The sequence below is a fragment of the Dinoponera quadriceps genome, unplaced genomic scaffold, assembly GCF_001313825.1.
Source record: "Dinoponera quadriceps isolate SergipeBrazil2010 unplaced genomic scaffold, ASM131382v1 scaffold589, whole genome shotgun sequence".
NCBI classification, from domain to species: domain Eukaryota; kingdom Metazoa; phylum Arthropoda; class Insecta; order Hymenoptera; family Formicidae; genus Dinoponera; species Dinoponera quadriceps.
This window is the reverse complement of record NW_014554985.1, coordinates 500,596-520,103: the sequence shown is the minus strand read 5'-3', so window position 1 is coordinate 520,103 and position 19,508 is coordinate 500,596. Positions and strand designations below refer to the sequence as shown.

The following is a 19,508-nucleotide window of genomic DNA, read 5'->3' as shown; positions in this document are numbered from 1 at the left end:
TCGAAAATCAGTGAACCGACCGAAAATTCATGCCACCTCTTGCCTCATTATATTTTCCTGATACCAAAATGCGAAAATTGGAAAAATAGAATTCGAAAATTTTCAAATTTTTCATCGGAATGCGTGCTACCTCTTTGCCCATTATATTTCCCTGATATTAAAAAGCGGAAATCAGGGAACCAACCGAAAATTCGTGCAACTTCTTGGCTCATTATATTTTCCTGGTACCAAAATGTAAAAATTAGAAAAAATAAAATTCGCAAATTTTTAAATCTTTTGTCGAAATTCGTGCTACCTCTTCGTTTATTATATTATCTTGATACTAAATTTCAAAATTCCAACCACTTCATTTTGACCAAGATTATTTTAGCCGAAACTCAAATTATAATGTAAATAAAACAATTAAAATAAAAAAGGATATCAGTAAAGGGTGTCGGTGGATAGGATTGGAGATTCGTCGGCGTATGACACGACGTTTATGAATAAAATTTGTAAAACGCAGATATCAAGGCATCTCATTTTAAATATTTAAGACATTTTTGGAATCTTAAATAATTTTCTACATATCTTTAAAACTTCTTAATACATTCCATCAATTTCATGTACCAATTTGCTTGAAATGTAGCTACACTAATTTGCAATACAATGTATCTCGATGTACTTTATTACCCATCAGCAAGTATAATCTTATGAATTAATGTACCTTTCATTATTCTTGATTGTACATGTTAAATTGATTAAGGCAACGGTAGAAGCTATATTTATATGCACATCAGGAGTGTTGCATATCAACATAATGTCTCGTAAGCATCTTGACTAATATCTTTTCTTAAATATATTATCGACATGTACTAAAATAAACTTTTATGTATGTATGTATGTACATAAATTTAGTTACGCACTCAAATTGAAACGTCCATGTTTGATATACAAGCAATAGATCATGGAAAAGATGTATAAACATAAAGTACAATATGTGCATACTATTATACAGCTTCAAATATAATTACTTTCGTTCTTTTTTGTTAAATACACATTTCAAGAAGCCGAAATTAATTAATCGGTTGGCAATAATAGGAATATATATATATATTTTTTTCCATTTTTCAACATGTAATTATTCGCATCTTTTCCAGAACTAAGTAATTTTTTTTATAATTCCGCTCATAAATCTCGCGTTCAGCGAAATCATAGAATTGTGAATAAAAGGTCTACGAATTTAAAGTGTCATGATATACTCGACGTAATGAAATAAGCACAGTAGAGAATTATGCCTCAACGTTGCTAAATATCTGCAGTTTTTCTTTATTAAAATTCCCAATCAACATCGGCAATGCGTTATTGCAATGATACGACAGACGAGTAACAATACGATTTTGTGATAATGAGTTCACTAATATATAATTCCAATTGCTCAAAATAATGAATGTTTCAGACGCGAAATAAACTATGATTTTATAGACGACAAAAATTATGTATATAAGCGTATTGCTATGCGTACAAATACAAGAGAAATAGCCTTCGTAAAGTCTGACAGTTTACATCTACGTCGAGTACACCATTTCTAACACGGGCAGTTTTCTGTTACGATCGTAAAATACTCCGTGTGTGTGTGTGTGTGTGTGTGTGTGTGCGCATGCGTGCGTGCGTGCGTGCGTGTGCGCGCGTGTGTGTGCGTGTACGTAACATTAATTATATAAATCAATATAACAACATATCTCTCATAGCGCGACGAAAGCTAGCGAAAACTTTTATGGAAAAAACGCTAATAGAACGATATCCTCGCATGCTCGCCACTTGTTCGTCTCACACGCACACTTACTCGCATTCATAGGCGTAAATTAAAACAAAAAAAAAAGAAACTCGCCTTCACGTTGGGAGCAAACATACGGGGCATGGGGAGACATAACGTTAAGGATAATTCTTCTTGCACGACGATCGTCGGTATGATTGCTTCCAACTCCGTATAGTATTCCGCGTATACACGTCGCACGTTACACATCATATAATAATGTATATACTCTCTATATATAACGTTACTTCTCCGCTATCATATATCGTAATTATATAGGTACATGCTCTTTCTCACGCGTGCATATTTCTCACTGCGGACATATTTTTGTTTTCTTCCTTTTCTTCCCCATAAAGATGCCGTATTTACAGCTCTGTACAGGATTCACCGAGGAGGCGTGTACATGGCCGTGTGTACATGGCACCAAAAAGCGCGACATCTTTGAACACGTGTCTCTAATATAATCTTAAGCATACAAAAATAAATTATAATAATGATTGTGTATCTCTGAGCTCTTATGCATGTACAGTGAATACTATGTTACGTGTATACGTTGTACGCGTACACACGGCGTCGCGTATGTATTGTGTACGCACCCGTGTGTGCGCGTGTGCAGATAGATAGATACATAGAGAGAAAGATAGAAAGATAGAGAGAGAGAGAGAGAAAGAGAGAGAAATAGATAGATAGATAGATATAAATATATACGTCTATTTTAAAGTACAATACCCCTTAATAATTATCCGTTATTTTACGGAGTACCATTGAAATGCTCGTTTCCTTTACAACGCGTCTTCATGGAACACCTAGGCGAGCTCTGTGTATGTATACGTATGCGTGTGTGTGTGTGTGTGTGTGTGTGTATGTGTGTACGCCACACACAATGTAAAAAAAGGCTAATGCTACAAAATTCTGGCTATACAAAAACGCACGTAACAATATATATAGTTCACTTAAACATTTTGCATGATAATGCCCGCTCGAGAAGAATTTAAGACAAAGTAAATTACACGCGTAGCGCTTACGCAGAAAAACTGCAGGACGCATATCCGGGTGACGAAGCTCGCACTCGACTGACGTGCGTGCGTCTCTCTCCTAAGTGTTCTTACTTTATTAAACCCACCATGACGTTTGCTGGTGTATGCTTTGGCTGCAGCAAATTACCTGCAGCACAAAAGAAATCGGTCAACAAATGCCGTACAGATACATCTGTTTGTCGCGAATAAAAAAGTCCTTGTAAGCGAATCGATGAGAATAATCATTGGGAAGCGATATGGTACCACTTACCTACGTAGTTTACACAGTTTAAGTAAGTTACAGACTTGTGAAGGCACAAGATAAAACGACTAGGATGAAAGCTAAAAGAATTCCGGGCGGTCGAATTTGGATAGCTGAGTTTCCTTCTGCAAATAAACGCACAGAAACATTCAGAACCGGTGATGAAAGAGCGTTTCTTTGATGTTTCTTTATATGAGAAACGGTCTGATGATAAAATTAATATTCACGAGTGCGTACCTTTCCGTGCCATTTCGGGCGGGTAGTCTGAAAAGAGAAGGAAAGAGTTACACTCGGCTGCTGAACAATACACTCGTTTTAATTCGAGGAGAAAACACGTTGATTTTATTCTTGACAGATAAGTGAGAGAGGAATTAACAGGAACTGGTTGACGTACCACCGGCGAACAGGTGCGGCTCGGACGGTGGAGACCATCCGAAGGAATTCCTAGCTAAAAGGATCGCCTCGTAGGATCCGGGTTCAAGCTCTTTGATCGGTTGCTCCACGATAAACTGATTTCCTTTTCCATTCTTGACCTCGGGCTCAGCGACGCTCCAGTTTTCGTCGCCTCTGCGACGATACTGCAGCTGCAAATTGGAAGAGAAAATCCTACATCTCGTATCTATCCGTCGTATCTATCGTATCTATACATGTGCATGTGTCGTTTCACGGATTCTACGTACAATTCAATAATGCGTGCGATATTTACCTTGTACTCGTTGATTGGTGAATAACTCTCCAGACGCCACTTGAGAATTATTCCCGTGTCGTCATTGGTCATCTCGGCGCCTATCGGTTTCGCTTGCGAAGGCGTACCTAAGGGGCATTTAATTCATTATAATTGTAGGAATTTAATTAGCTTTTCGACTGTTTTATTGATCAGATAGGCTCGATGAGTTAGTTTGAAGAACCATAGCGAAGAGAAGTACGTGATCTATGAGTTCTCCCCACTTCCGAGAAATCATTAAAAAGTCGCTCCCCAGGAGGGAAAATTCACACCTTGATAGAAAAGCAGAAAGCAGAAAAACAGCAGAATTTGCGCTGATAGTCGACAGTTTTTACTTTATCTACTGTTTACTACCAGCACGAGTTCTGATTAGCTGCTACTTTTTTCTTTTTCTGTCAAGGTGTGAATTCTCCGTTAGACGTAGTGCAGACCTGATAAGTCGATTAATGCGAGTTTGAGAGCCATTCGAATTTGACACAGGGTCAGTTAGACCCATAATGTATAGGGTACATATATAATTTGACGCAAAAAGTAAATTGATTTTTTTATTGAAAATTTGTATGTGAACGTAACTAAGCATTGTGATTACGCATATATTTTTTTTAATAATAAATAATAATGTTGTATTAGGGTCAAATGTGTAACTTACGCGAGCACGTCCTGCAAAGTGTGATTCTAAATAATTTATTATTTTTCTAAACAACGCGTATTACCATTTTGCAAATAAAAAATAAATTGTTTCTGATACTTCCACAACATAAATATTATTTTCCTATAAAAACACCTATTTTCGATACTTCGAAATACTCTCCTTTCAGTAATAAAAAAAAAAAATGTTTTTCGAACGCGCAGTAGAGTTATATTTTTTGCCTGTTAGAAACCGTCTTTCAACTTCATTGTCCTACAGTTGCAAATCAAAATAATAAAAAATAAAGAAATTACGATTTCTTAAGTAAAATTCGAACTACCATTCGTGAAGCCATTGTATAAATTCGAATTATTTTCAGTAACTTAAAACTTGTTTTTCTATGAATGCATGATTAAACATGAAAGTAGAAAAGTTCCACTTTCTCCTAGAATTTTGTCAGTCACTTTCCTTTCTCAGTTTTCAGGATATAAAGTTTAGAAAATCGCACAGAGTCAATACAGTGTGCGGTCAAAGGGTTAATTCGATTAATTATCATTATAATTATGAATTAATTGTAATTATAATTATATTAATTTTACGCGAGTAGATGTGCAACACCGACGATTCGCAAAATTTAGCGAGCGATAATTACCTGTAAGCTTGATACTCTTGTAGTTCAGGCCGATGGAATTTTGCGCGCTACACTTGTACTCGCCTAAGTCCTGCTCTGTGGTATGCAGGATCTTCAGTATGTGCTTGGTCCTGTTATCTTTCATGTCACCGTGATGCAGGATTATCAATCCCTTCTTCTGCGTGATCTCCTTGTTATCTTTGTACCACTTGATTATGGCCTTCGGATAAGCGCTCACGATGCACGTCATATCCGACTCGATACCGGTGCCGGTGTGCACCACGCTCCTCTTCGCCTCTATCTCAGGTGCGTCTGTCGCAAGGATGAGAACTCATCGTCAATCGGCGGTGTCAATACACTTATGGAAAATAGATAGCCGTAAAAGCCGGCTGGACGGCTGACTTGGGAGGCAGCCATGGTCTGCTCGAATGAGCATCGGTGACTAACTTACAATTCACAACGAGAGTGATCGCTTCTATCGCCGGATCCGAGGAGCCGTCTTCAGCGAGACACTGATACAGACCGCTGTGTGTTTTGTTCACTTTCCTTATCGTGATGTAATTGTTGTTCACCACCACATCGGGATCGTTATTCAGCTTTTTGTTCTGCGAAAAGAAATAGAAAGTCGATCAGTTCTCTCTCTCTCTCTCTCTCTCTCTCTCTCTCTCTCTCTCTCTCCCTCCTTTTTCTTTCTTTTTTACCCTGTTTTTCATCGACGATATTTTCAATATATGAAATTACTATATATTTTATATAGATATTTTGATTATAACGATGAAGTAATCTATTTTTTTCGCTGGACTTGTGTACACTTGTGTACACTTATAGAACCTAAGAAGACAGATATAGAGTACAAAATTTGGTAGAAGAAAAAGAAGAAGAGAACTAGTATAAACTAATGCAGCCATTTCAGCGAAAAAGAACAGACCTAATTACACACATAAATAATATCATTTTTAACAATAATTAAATAAGAACGACGACAAGAAAATCAGGTTACTCTAAACAACAAAGTCCTTTACCATTTTGCAAATAACATACATAATTTTTTTAGTTATTAATTAAAGAAGCCTCTATATGTGGCCATTTTTAATGATTAATAAGTCGAAAATTTGTTGTTTGCAAAATGGTAGAAAACTTTTTTTCACCTCAATTCGCTCTCACATAGTTTACATTGACCTGGGATACCTCGTAAATTTCATTAAAAATATTCTTATTACTCAAAAATCACTTTTATAAACTGAGAGGAAAAACTAGGATGGAGAGAACGATATCTTCAAGCTAAGAATTATATTAGTTTCAAGATATCGTTCTTTCTATACAATATTGTTCTTCTCAAAATTCATGAAATTTATTTTTGAATAACAAGAATATGATATTCTTAATGGAACTATAACATTTTCTCCTGTAAGCAATTTTTATCTCCATATCAAATTATATATTCTTGTTCATATATAAAATGTATAAATCGTTTATACATAAAATGAGTCTTTTGAAGATTGATACAAATCTTTTTCCGTGTATCAGTACTTTTTCAATAGCTGCGTTAATGATAAGTTTTACCTCGACGAACCACTTAATTTCAGGCGGGGGCTGCATGTTCGTCTCGCAGCCGAACGTGACGCTTAGTCCCTGATTCACATCTATCCTCTTTTTGGGCATCACGCGTATAAGTGTCCGGTGCGAATGTTGCGGCGGGCCGACTGGCTCTGATGGCACCGTGGATTGTTGCGGGGCTACGGGTTGCTGAGGGGTTGCAGGCTGCTGCGAAGTCACAGGCTGCTGCGGGGCTATAGGCTGCGGTGGGACCGCAACAGACTGTGGCCCTTTAGGGTCGACCCGCAGACGGTGGGTGAGCACGATGTTCTGTTTTCGCACGATGATACACTCGTAATTGTCGGAGGAATCGCTGATCGTCGCGTTGTAGATCACCAGTGTGTTGTTCGGCAGTCGAATGATCCTCTTGGAGTCCGACGTGTACGAATCCGAATCGACGTACAGATACTCTTTGTCCTTCATCCACGCGACTGCGTGTTTCTCTGAAACAGATCGAACAATATATTATGTCCCAACGTGCGTCTTCGGGGTCGTCTTGATTAACACGTTGACCGTCGTGAGGGTCCATCGGTAACTATGATTTTACCGCGCCTCATTAATTAACATATAAAGCGTGACTAATTGCATCTAATTAAATTAAGCGAGTCCGCCGATAGAAAGCTAATGAAACTATCTAACAAACATTCGCAAAATGCATTCGGGAAATTTATTTGTATCATACTCGTTTACACACGGAGAAAAAAAATTAGTCTTGAATCAAAAATAGATATTCTCATAAATAAGCAAGAATATTATAATCTTCATAGAAGATTTTTAGTTTTAATTTGATTGAATTTGTACTGGTGCAAGTATTACTTGCAGTCAATCAAAAACTAAAAATATTGTAAGATATTATAATACCTTTTGCTTGTATATGAAAATATCTATATTTATCTTATATATAAAAATATCAGTAATTGGCGAGGCAATCAAAGACTTAATGTCGTTTTTCAAAATCTCAACCTCAATTAAAATATGTACGAATTTGTCATTAGAAGACGTTACTGTAGACAAGACGGATTGAATTTTCTATAATTTTACTCAACTTTCCTTCGCACTAAAAATATTCTCGTTATAGATTAAGTCTCTCTCGTTATAGTTTACGTCTTGAAGTGGCCGTCACTCGCTTGCAAAGCAATTCTGCCAGACGGAGACTATGTTTCTTCCTTTTATGAATTACATCGAGCTTCGAACGATAAATAAAAAAGGACTTGCGTGGTTGTCGGAAGGAAGGGACTGTTATTGTTCTACAAACCTGCGTGAATCACGTTGCAGTTTAACATAGCAGTACTCCCTTCCGTTACGCGAACACTTGTGGGCAGCGATAAGATTTGCGGTTGCGGACCGAGAAAATCGGCATCATCAACATCCTCATCGTCCTCGTCTTCCTCGTCAAAGGGCGGATCGTCCTCATAATCCTCGCCCTCGGTACTCTTGGTTGGTTTACATAGACCTGAAACAATACAACACGCATCGTTCAAGCAATTTTTAGCAGAGAGAGAAAGTCGGGAACAAAGTGATAAATAAAATTTGACAACGAAATGACATACAACTCATCGATTCGACGATAAAACAATAATTACTGTAGCGACCAATAATCCGCGTAATCCGCTAATAAGCTTCGACATTGAATACAAACGCGAATATGAATATATAAGTTTTCATTAAACTAGACAATTTTCGCAGAATCGCACACTGAGAGAAAACATATCTAAAAAGTAAGAAATATTTATTCGATGAGTATTAATAATATATTTACTTAAATCTAAGTTTTTTACTAAAACACAGAATAAACAATTGCTTTCATGAGAAGCTGTAGATTTCAAAAAATATACATCTCATCTGAGAAAAATATTTCCTCAGTGTGAAAATTCACGGAAAAAAGTCTAGTTGCATCAACCAGAAAGTGAACAATCAGACGTGTTTCGGTTGAAGGAAACAGAATTTCTGATCATAAGAATCACATTTGGGCCATAAAAACCAGAAATACTGTTTCAACCAAAACCCATCTGTTCATTTTCTGATTACAACCAGACTTTTTTTCCGTATTTGCATGAGTATAAGTGAATATGTTATTATAGTAGCCACGCGAATAAATATTTGTTTCTATTTTTTACACTGAGAAACTAGTTTAGTTGCATCAATCGAAAAACGGGCAATCAAACGCAATTTGGATAAAAGAAAATTGCGTTTGATTGCCCGTTTCTCGACTGATGCAACCAAACGGATTTCTCAGTGTTAATATTTGTCCTACATATTTTTTCTCTCAATGCACAGCTCGTTATTAATCTGAATGATGAGAAGCTCGACATCGACCGTACATGGAAAAAAATTAGTTTCAAATCAATGATATATATATTGTTATATATAAACAAGAATATCATAATTTCCTTGAGAAATTTTTAATCTCGATTTGATTGAATTAGTATTGACGCGAGTATTACTTGCACTCGAATCAAGACTAAAAATCTTCTAAGAACATCATAATATTCTTGTTTACATATAAGAATATCATCGATTTAAGACTTTTCTATGTACGACCGTTCAACCGAGATCCTGCGGCATGAAGTTACCGTAGCGTCGCGACGGTAATTAGCTGAAATGAACGACGAGATCAAGCGTCCTTGATTCTCCGCGACGAGCGTCTTCGATTCTCTCCACAACGGCCGCGACGACAGACGGCGGTCCGCGAGGCGCCGCCGGCGGGAACGCATTCAATTGGGTCGTCGCATGTACACACGTACGTGCGATCAATTGTTTCCGATGGTTTGAGCACGCGACCGATCAAACCGTTCCCGTTAATTCGCCGATGGACCGCGCGCCCGGCCAGCTGTAGCTCGTTTCCCCCGTCGGAGGCAACGATTTGGGATTCTCCCCCTCCGCCCTCCCTGTCCATCTAACTCTCGTTGAAAGCACAAACCGATCGGCCGCGCGAGAGGGGTGGGCCGGCCGGTCGAAATTAGATTTCTAGTGCACGACCGCGCCCGATTTCGGGACGAGCGCCTCGCATAAACGAGGCTTACACGCATACCGGCTTTCTAATAATACGCGACCCCGTACCACCCTTTTCAACAATGGTGGAGAGCTTCCTCTTGCCCTCGTCGTCATTGGCGTCGCGAGACGAGAGCGAGATCGCGATTAGAACGCGGCGAAGAGGAAGAGAGAGAGAGAGAGAGTGGCTCCTCTCTGCGTGCTCGACGCCAGTTTACCCCGTTTTGCAGAGGCACGTCTTCACACTAAGGCGTTATACACGCGGTTCGATTTTAGCCGTGGTGCTATGGCAAAGCCACCACGCCCTGCTCAGGCCCGGAGAGTGAGAGAAAAAAATGGGTCGCGCGCACGAGTTAAGCCGACTCGGTCACAGCCGAGAATGGACGGTAAGAAGAAGGGGGGAAAGAGAGAGAGAGAGAGAGAGGGAAAAAGTAGAGAATGGTATCCGGCACTTTCGCGAATTAAGATCACTCGATCATCATTTGTCGTGACGGAGATCGCGGATTCTCGACGATACAAAAGTTAGAAAATTGTTATTAGTCGGCGGCGAGCCTGCTGATGATTGATTGTCGTGCGCTCCTCGCAGTTTCTGCAAGTTAGCCGCGACCGATACGGCGTAATGCGGATGAAGCTTGGCGGACGAACGGTGTATTTAGATTCTCATCGTTGCGCGAAGCCGCTAATTGATTATTTTAAATTCCCATTACGGACACGTCGAGGTCGCTCTGCGCGAGTCTATTGAGTTTATTAAGTGGCTCTCTTCGAATTCCCGTCGAGCGCATCGTGCCGTTCAACGCTAGAATCGCGGTTGGGTTACACTCCTGATTGCAGACCTTTTCTTCTCCGGATTTTCTTCGGATTCTCATTACTGAGGAGCTTTCTTTATCACAAAACATCATAAAGTTGAAAAAGGTGAAAAAAGATATACGCTGGAGAAACGCGGGTTCTGATTCAAATAAATTGTCTAACGGGGCGATAAAACAACGTGATTATGCAGTTGATAATAATACCACGCTCGCAACATTCCTACGCGGCGAGGTGAAGCGCGATTACACGGGAAGAACTCCATGAATCTAGATTAATGGCGGACCACTACATGTCGGCATCCGCGCCCCAATTGGGGCTGCAACCCCCGTCTACGACTTGATCCCGGACTCCCATAGCAACGACCTAGTCTGTACATACGGAGAGGCGCCACGGTGTCCCATTGCTCAATCTAATACGTAGGTCCGAGGGCACCCACGCGCACTCTTTCAGTCGAACTAATGTCACGGAACGTTGCCACGCTCGTAGCTCCTATGTTGCAGTCGCCGGTTGGACATGTCTCTCCAGCGAAATGTCTATTCTGATTTTCGCGCCTCGTCTCACGGAAGAGACTTTATTTGTCCGCTCGTATTTCCATCTCATGTATATGCGCGACCTTTCGGATGTTCTGAAACTGATCTTTTCAGGGGACATTTTCGAATATTGAGAGGAGAAAGAGAAAGAGAGACAGCGCGACCGGATTCGCAGATAAACATGCGAAAATATTAATTGTTGTAAATGAAGATCACTCGATACCACGATCGATGTTTTAAGAGAGTTGGACATTTTTTTTTATTTCGAGATCTTCAGCGACCGTGCGCGCGAAATATCGACTTCCTATCGTTTCTTAAAAATTTGTCAGAATTCTCTTTGCACCGCAGATGTAGGTAGGTGGTGTCGAAATGTCCGTTAGACCGAGGTCGCGATAGGCTGTTAGAGCATTGTCGGCCTTAATTGAAAGGCCACGTCGAGCACAATGGAACGGAGCAATGATCCAAATTGATCAGGTACACGAAATACATTAAGGTGTGGTTTGACTCCGACGACCTCGTTAAGACCCGGCATTTTTCACCTAGCCTTCCCTCTAATCCGCCCGCTGTGTTTCTCGCTGACCGGGGAGGAGTTTATTAAGGGATACGTTTAAATACGCCCTTGCGGGATCACGTCCATTATTGACGCTATTTTGAAATGGCGCGTTGCGATCTCTTTTCATGTTCGCAGGATTTTCGAGATAACCCTCGTTTTCTCTCACCAGATGTTCCCCAATTAATATGGAATCGATTGTTCTTTCGTAAAAATTCGCTCGGATTCGCAATTGTCCTTTTCTCTCTTCGAATTTTCCGATACTTAACATTGAAAATCCGAGCGAACACGAAAAAAATAGTTTGATTAAATTTACCTGAAATGGACTAACCAAACGCATTTTGGTTGGAGGAAGCAGAATTTCTGGTTATGAATTTAGTTATTAACCAGATTCGGTTCTTGTACGGAAAAATAATTAAGTAATTAAATCAATAACGTATATAAAGAAGAATATTATAATCTTCTTAGAAGATTTTTAGTCTTGATTTAATTGAATTTATATTGATATATTACTTGCGCTCAATTAAAGACTAAAAATCTTCTAAAAATATTATAATATTCTTGATTATATATAAGAATATCTATCATCGATTTATATGTGTATATATAAGACCACTTTTCATATATCATCAAAAATTCTATTTCCTTCAGCCAAAACGCGTTTGGCTTGTCCATTTCAGACGAACTTGAACTGCTTCTTCCGCGAAGAAGCTTCTGATCGAAATTCCGCTAAAGAGCGAAGATCATGCGCGCTAATCCAAGAAATAAGAAGAAATTATTCGACCTCTCTCCAAAACGCAGACAACTCGAAGAGCAACGATAACGAAGATCTAAAAATTCAAGGAAGCCTCAGGGGGAAGGGGGGTGGGGGGGATAAGAGAAGCGATCTGCGACTTTCCGGAACAATCCGCACAGCGTAGCGTCACCGTCCGCCGAGACTTTCCCGTTGTAAATCAAGGTGGAAGCGCGGCGAAGGGACTCTCTCATCGCATTGCGACATACAGCGAGCGCGAGCACCACGTTTATTGCGGCCGACCTCATCCTCATTTCCATCGGGCAGTTCGAGCAGAAGCGCTACAGGGAATAACGGACGTACGCGAAAACCGCAAATCCAGTTTGTATTAGAGGCACGTGTCTCACCGTGGCGATGACGTCAGGCCGTGACAGAGGCAGCCGAAAAAAGACACCGGGGCACCGGGTGTGCGACGGACACGTCACTTGTACAGCGCGCTGTGTCCTTACGTCCTTTACGTGACTTTAAATGCGAGAGAACGGGGCGCCGGGAGAGGGGCGCGCGTTACGGTCGGACTCGTCGGACAGTCGACTGTCGCGGTCCACAAATCAAAAGGGCGGTCCCCGTAAATTTGCCGGTAGCGCAAAGGCCGCGTCTCGAAAATGTCAGGGTGCATATCCGCGGGACTACGCGCGCGTCGCGTTGCAGTTTCGGCGCGCGATCGCGTTGCAGTTTCGCGCGCGCAACGTTACGCGGGCAGAAATAACTCCTCGACGGGAGGAGGAGGCCAACATGCGCGATTCGTGGAATTTTCGTTGGATCGAGCTTCGAAGCTGACTTCCGTTTACGAGACTCACACACTCTCTCTCTCTCTCTCTCCCTCTCTTTCTTTCTCGCGCGCGCCCAGCTGTAGCTGTTTGGATTTTACGATAAAATAGAAGTGAGCTCGCACAAAACAATGTTAAAAGCACGACGAGAGGGTCCGATTTCATCGCTGGATTGACATTCGCATTTTCTCTGAATGGTGAATATAATGAGTAAAAAATCAATTGATATACAGAAAAAAGTGCTGCATTCAAGTAAAAATTTGCTAAGAAATATCGGAGTAATTATTTTATTTGGATTAAGTAAATATTGTTTAAATGTAGCGCTTTTTTCTTTCTCCCTCACTTTATATGCTACATTTATATATAATATTTATATATTTATATATAATATTTATTTAATCCAAATAAAATAATTACTTCAATACACCTTAGCAAAAATTTACTTGAATATAACATTTTTTCTTTCAGAGAAGAGAAAGAAACAATTCACGACTTAGTCTTGAATTAAACACAAGTAATATTTGCGTAGAAATAGAAATTTAATCAAATCCAGAATAAAAATTTTCTAAGAAGATTATAATATTCTTGTTTATATATGAGAATATTTATCATTGACTTGAGATTAATTGTTTTCATGTATATATGTATTTACATATATATAATATCTGTAATCTATATCTTCGAAATGTGAGAAGAAAGAAATGAATTTGAATTTTTTTTTGAATCTGAATTTGAATTTGAGGTTTCTCAATTTTTTAAAAATTTGTTTTTCATTTAGTTATCAAAAAAATATTTTTATTCCTCAAGGATATTCAGCGTGGTAATAGTTACTGCTACCTCTGTATAAAAACGACACGAAATATGAAAATCATTAAAATAAAACGAATAAAATAAATAAAAATCCATTGCGCAAGTGGGGAGAATTTCGCGAGAACATGTCGAAATCTACGCATCTCGCCTCGCGTGTTCTGTCTCTGTCAGCACATCGGGGAAAACTGCCGCGTTTCGATATTTTTCATAAAAAATGCCGCGCCATCCATTCGGCAATCATTCGTCCAACGGCTGAAAGAGTAGCGTGTGTTAAAAAAAAGGGACCGGTGCCGAGAGCAACGTCTTAACGACGTCGCGGTTCCGCTTATCGATCCTCCTCCCTCTATTCACATGGAGACCACATCTCTGTTTGTTCCGGCGGGAGCGAGCCTCCTTTCCATTTCGTGGGAAAATAACGTCGCCCTCGACCAAGAGGGTTAAAGCTTACGAAATGCTCGGCACGAGTCCGAATTCCATGAGGGAGGCATTGTTCGCGGAAACTGTCGTCGTTTCGCCTCACCCAGGAAGTCGTTTCTCACTTTGGCGAGTTTCCCTACCAACATTCCGCGAGTGACTACACTCTCTCTCTCTCTCTCTCTCTCTTTCGAGTTGCCTGTCGTTCGCTAACACGCGAAAGTATCTTGTCGTGAACTCATTAGCGTGATATTTACAACGTACACAAAATAAGTATAATAGAATCCCTCGCCTAAAGTACCTCAAATAAGAATTTGAATATCGCCGACTTTCTGCTCGAAAATGATGTCTGATTTGTCATTACCTGCGTATGGAAATTTTCCAAACATCCTCAAATATAAAATGGATTCTGATCGAATCAAACTTATCCCAAATAAATATAATATATTGCGATACCAATTAGGAATCCCATCCTTATCCCAATTATAAGAAAACTTTGGAAAATGTTGGATAGAGTAAATGGAATCTATATAATTTTCCCATTTAGAATTACAACTTTATTCAGTTGGTTAATCGAAATCATTCCAATTAGATCCCATAAAATATTCTATTTGAGAAACAAGATAGATCCCATTTTCTCTGTCCAGAGCTTTTCAGATATTTTGTTCAACATAAATATAAAGTAGAAATCTAAAAGAAAAAGATAACTTTGGATAAACGTTGAACAAAGAAAATGGAATTTGTCTGGATTTCTCACTCATAATCGTATTTTTGAGACACTACATCTCTAATCCGAATCTTCAGAGATTTCCCAATTAGAATCCATCATTTTTTTGGAAAAACAAAATAGATTCCAATCAGAATCTAGAAAATGTTCTATGCGAGTAGATATGCCTTACATATGAAGGATGCCTATCACTGAAATATATTTACTGAGACATCTCGAAAAGTGAAGTTGACAGAGAGGCCAACTTTAAGGCATCCTTTCCTTATCGTACGTATATGCGTTGCCCTCTTTAAAAAGAGACAGATATAGGTATGTAAGTAAGAAAGTAAAAAATAGGTAACCCCAAATTTTTTCTATCTCACACACGCTTTCCATCCATAAGCGTTATATAGCAGTGCCTCTTCCAGTATACTTATATTTCAGTGGTGCGCGTATTCAATATCTCCGGACAACCTCCACAAAAAACCTTCTTTAGTGCAATGTTATTTCTTAAAAACGCTTATTTCATTAAAAAAAAAATTCGTTCTAAATAAAGTCACTTAATTGATAATCCCCCAATTCCGTCATTTTCAAACGCATAAGAAACTAAACCGATCAGAAGCAAGTCAGCAAGATTCTACTCTTACTTGAGGGACTCTAGTTGCGCCCATAGTCTTTTCTCCCGAAGGACAAGTACGATTCCTTTAAGAATGGTGCGTATCAGAAAGTATCACGAGACCTCCCTTTAATTTCCATCCCCTCGTCGTCCAGGGTGAATCGATACCGACCGCCACCCTCGTAGATGTCCTCGCAACGATCGAGTTCCACGTTGCGATATCGACGTTGCGTCAATACGCGGACTCGCAACGATAGTTCGAAGGCTGCGACCGACAGCGTTCGATGTATCACGAATGTTGAATGGGTGACGTCAGCCCCCGCATTCTCTCACGCCTTAATGGTTATTATTGCCAGGAGGCACGCACTCTTATTCCGAGAGGAGCCTTACGGCACGCACACACACAGATGTGTGCACATACTCGAGTACGTATACGCGCGCATCGAGTTGCACGCGGGTGTGTGCGTGTGCATACGAATACCGCGAAGAGGGACGTCGCAACCGAGACCACGTGTGTGTGTTTCTGTATGTGTGGGGACAACATCGGCGGAATGTGCAACGCGACTCCGTGTATCGGTCGCGCATCGCGGTGTTGGAGCGTGTATAATAAAAGCGGGGAGTGCCATTGGCCGAATTGACCCGGCGCCGTGTCGAGTCCCTGCGAGTTCTCAGCGACTTGTTCCAGTCGCGGTACCGGAGTGAAAGAACTTCTCTCTCTCTCTCTCTCTCTTCCTCGTTTTCTCTTCTTCATCGTTTCGGCGAGAAGAAACTTCTTTCCTCCTTGAGAAAAAACGAAACACGAAGAAAACTCCTCCGTCTTCTTCATCCCGTTTCTCAGTGAGGAAAAAAAAATGTATTTTCTCCCTGGAAAAGAAAAACATCCCGAAGAAAACGCGCTTTTCTTTTTCTCACCGAAACGGTGAAGAAAATCGCGAACGATAACTGAGATTATTAACTGGGACGCTTGTAATTATTATTATCGATCGCTGCCGGGGCACTTTCGGTATACGCTCTCTCGTTGGGAGGAAGAAATAGAAATAATAACGAGGTAACTTCCTTTCGCGAGGGAGAACCCGGGGGAACGGCTTATCTAATAATAACGATCATCGAAGGCGATCGAGCTAGACGATCGTTATTATTGGAGAAAGAACGACCGGTCGGCCGGTCGGAAGAACGTTCTAATAATATTGGAATATCAGGAGACCGTCGCGGAAAGCGCACACCGACATCGCGCGAACTTCGCCGGCCGAACAGGGTCGAACAGGTGAACGACTCCGGCGCAATAAAACTGAGAGCGGCGGCTCTCTCGAAATGACTTACGTCCCAGTTCTCGCGAGCGCGTACGCGCGACGACGTCCGGCGCGTGTCGCGGTTCCCCTAATGAATTGCGTTAGTGTCTTCCGAAGGGCGGACACGGATGTCGTCGTCGCCAAAAGGAAGACCGTCGTCATCGCCGGGCGATGAAGAGCGAACGGGAGTTGCGCAACCTCCGGCGAATGATACGAAATAATCCGTTATTGCTCGTGAGCGAGCGAGCGTGCGAGCGAGTCGGCCGGTCGAGTTCGCCGCCACGCGAAAATAACCGCGGCAAGGGATATAACGCCGTTGGGAGAAATAGCAAAAGGGACGACACTGGCCGCGCGCCAAGCGGGAAGATAACGCGCACGCGGATGCTCCGCCGTCGTCGTCCCCTTAAGGCTGTTTCCACACCACCGCTCGGCGACGTCGCGCGACAAAAAGATGTATACAAGGGTACATCACGCGCGAAATCTATAAATATGATTGTCACACGCGTGGTAACGAGCGGGTGCGAGGAGATAACTTTGGTAGGAACTTTGTCGGAAAAGAAGTGTGGTCCCCATTTTCTGTTCCATAAATATTATAGTTTCAAATTATTTGCTTCGTATGCTCCCCGTGCATACAAAATTCCAATAAAAGCTTGAAATTTTGGTGAAAATTTAACCGCGTGAAACATCGATGCTATTGTTACGTTACACCACGGCTATGTTCATATGTCTATGTTGTATCGTCAGATAAGCCGTGGCGTGCGGTAAAATTTTCTAATAAAGAGCTGATAAATCCATCTAAATATCTCATCTAAATATCTAATCAACGGTGTCGGGTTCGGGAAACAGATTATAGGATACTTTTCCACTTTGAAAAGTAACAATCAAAATGACTAGTATTGGTATAAGTAGCAATGTTACAAAATTATTTTGATTCAATGTACCAAAAAAAAAATGAAATTCATTATATTACACCTTTAGTTATCTCTGTAAAAGTTATTTACATCATTGCGGAAAAAAATATAACATGAAGTAGAAATTTTATAATGAAGTTGTAAAACCAGTCATTTTGACTGGTGTGGTAGTTCTAGTGTTAAGCTTGATAGTAACATGTTAAGCCCCTACGAGGCTTATGTATGTTTTTTTTTCGCTTATCCCCTCTCTCATGTTTTGTGCAAGACGCTGTATCGCACTCTTATTCCTTTATTACGCAGAAGAAAGGATTTTTTTGGATTTAATAAGATTTTTTTAATTGGAACAAAATTGTCTTTTGGAAGCAAGCAAACGAATGTTTGATTCAACAAACAAGATTGTTTGGTGTCTCAAACCATATAAATACGAGGGTGGATCAAATATAAACGAGCCTTTTTAAATTGCATGCCCGTCGGCGGCGTGAGGGGTCTGCAATGTTTTGGATAGTGGGGGGGTGTCATATGGAAGGCAGTAATAACGTTGGCGCGCCACGTGCTTCTTACTCTCAGCAGCAATCGTTATGTTAAAGAAATATTAAAGATTCTTAAAAAAATCAAACACGTATACTAAGTTCATAGAAACCCTTTCTTTCGTGTACTCAGAAAAAAGTTGGGTCCACGTGCGACCACTGCTATTATCAGCTCGATTCAACGAGATAACTGGTTTCCTGGCGGCAAGCAGTATACGAAGGCAAAAAATAAAAATTGGCAACGAACTTAATAAATTAATTCAAAAATGCAAAAAAACCATAATTTTTATAATTATTTTCGTGTTGTAGGCGTCAGAGGCCCACGATATTACTTCAACGTCAAGATCGCGGTTCTTAATCTCAGAATTAATAATTCGGATATTTGACTTTAATCAGTGATAATTTTTATGACCAAGATGATCGCAAAACACGATGTATAACGTGTGGTCGTTATTATTTATTTATTTCTTTTGTAATTAGACAAATCGACGGTCTCTTTTTAATTCGAATGTATCAGCGTGTTTCATCCATCCACCCACCCCTGATGTGAACGCAGCGCGAAGAGCGGCGATATTGGAAGCCGTATGTATCGCTGCGGGATTTTTATCAAGAGCAAAGGTGCCCGATTTAGATCCAGCCCGCGCAACGGGACGCGCCAGCTCGCTCCAGGCGGTTCCGAAAGCGTCTTTCATCAGATATCCTCGATTATCGCCGCCTGTTCGGAGTGTTTGCCAATTAAACACAACGATATCTACCCCCCTCGCCGAACACGTTTGATCGGAACAAATACTACTACTCCCAACAACAAACAGCGCGTTAACCGGCGACCAACAGGGGGTCATTAGTTGAGCGCTCGTCAAAATTCCCTCGGGACGCCCAACTGCTCCGAAAGGATCGCAAAACGATCGCTCGTAACTACGGCAGACGCGATCGGCTGACGATTTCCGCGGTGGATCTTTGTCTCGCGGCACAATGAACCTGATATTCGCAGTATGCCGGCGATCCCGCATTCCCGTCACGCAGAAGCTTAACCCTACACACGTATCGCCTGCAGGATTTAATACTTTCCCTTGTTTAGCGACGACGCTTCGGCGAATCACTGTTAGCCGCGAGCTGGGAGCATACAAACGCAATTCACGAGACTATTA

The 19,508-nt window shown here is 40.8% G+C and overlaps 1 protein-coding gene across 3 annotated transcripts in view; it reads right to left on the bottom strand.

Annotated features, from left to right (window-relative positions):
- Positions 1–505: 505 nt before the first annotated feature.
- The window catches only part of LOC106742765 (limbic system-associated membrane protein-like), a 105,781-nt gene continuing 86,778 nt past the window's right edge, over positions 506–19,508 (bottom strand). For all 3 annotated transcript variants that reach the window (XM_014616013.1, XM_014616012.1, XM_014616011.1), the window contains 9 exons: positions 7,905–8,102; positions 6,617–7,092; positions 5,505–5,658; positions 5,075–5,365; positions 3,777–3,883; positions 3,465–3,654; positions 3,308–3,334; positions 3,080–3,195; positions 506–2,956 (listed from right to left, as the gene is read on the bottom strand). In XM_014616013.1, the coding sequence (XP_014471499.1) occupies positions 3,107–3,195; positions 3,308–3,334; positions 3,465–3,654; positions 3,777–3,883; positions 5,075–5,365; positions 5,505–5,658; positions 6,617–7,092; positions 7,905–8,102 (1,532 nt within the window). In that variant the 3' untranslated portion in view covers positions 506–2,956; positions 3,080–3,106. The remainder of the gene's footprint in view (positions 2,957–3,079; positions 3,196–3,307; positions 3,335–3,464; positions 3,655–3,776; positions 3,884–5,074; positions 5,366–5,504; positions 5,659–6,616; positions 7,093–7,904; positions 8,103–19,508) is intronic.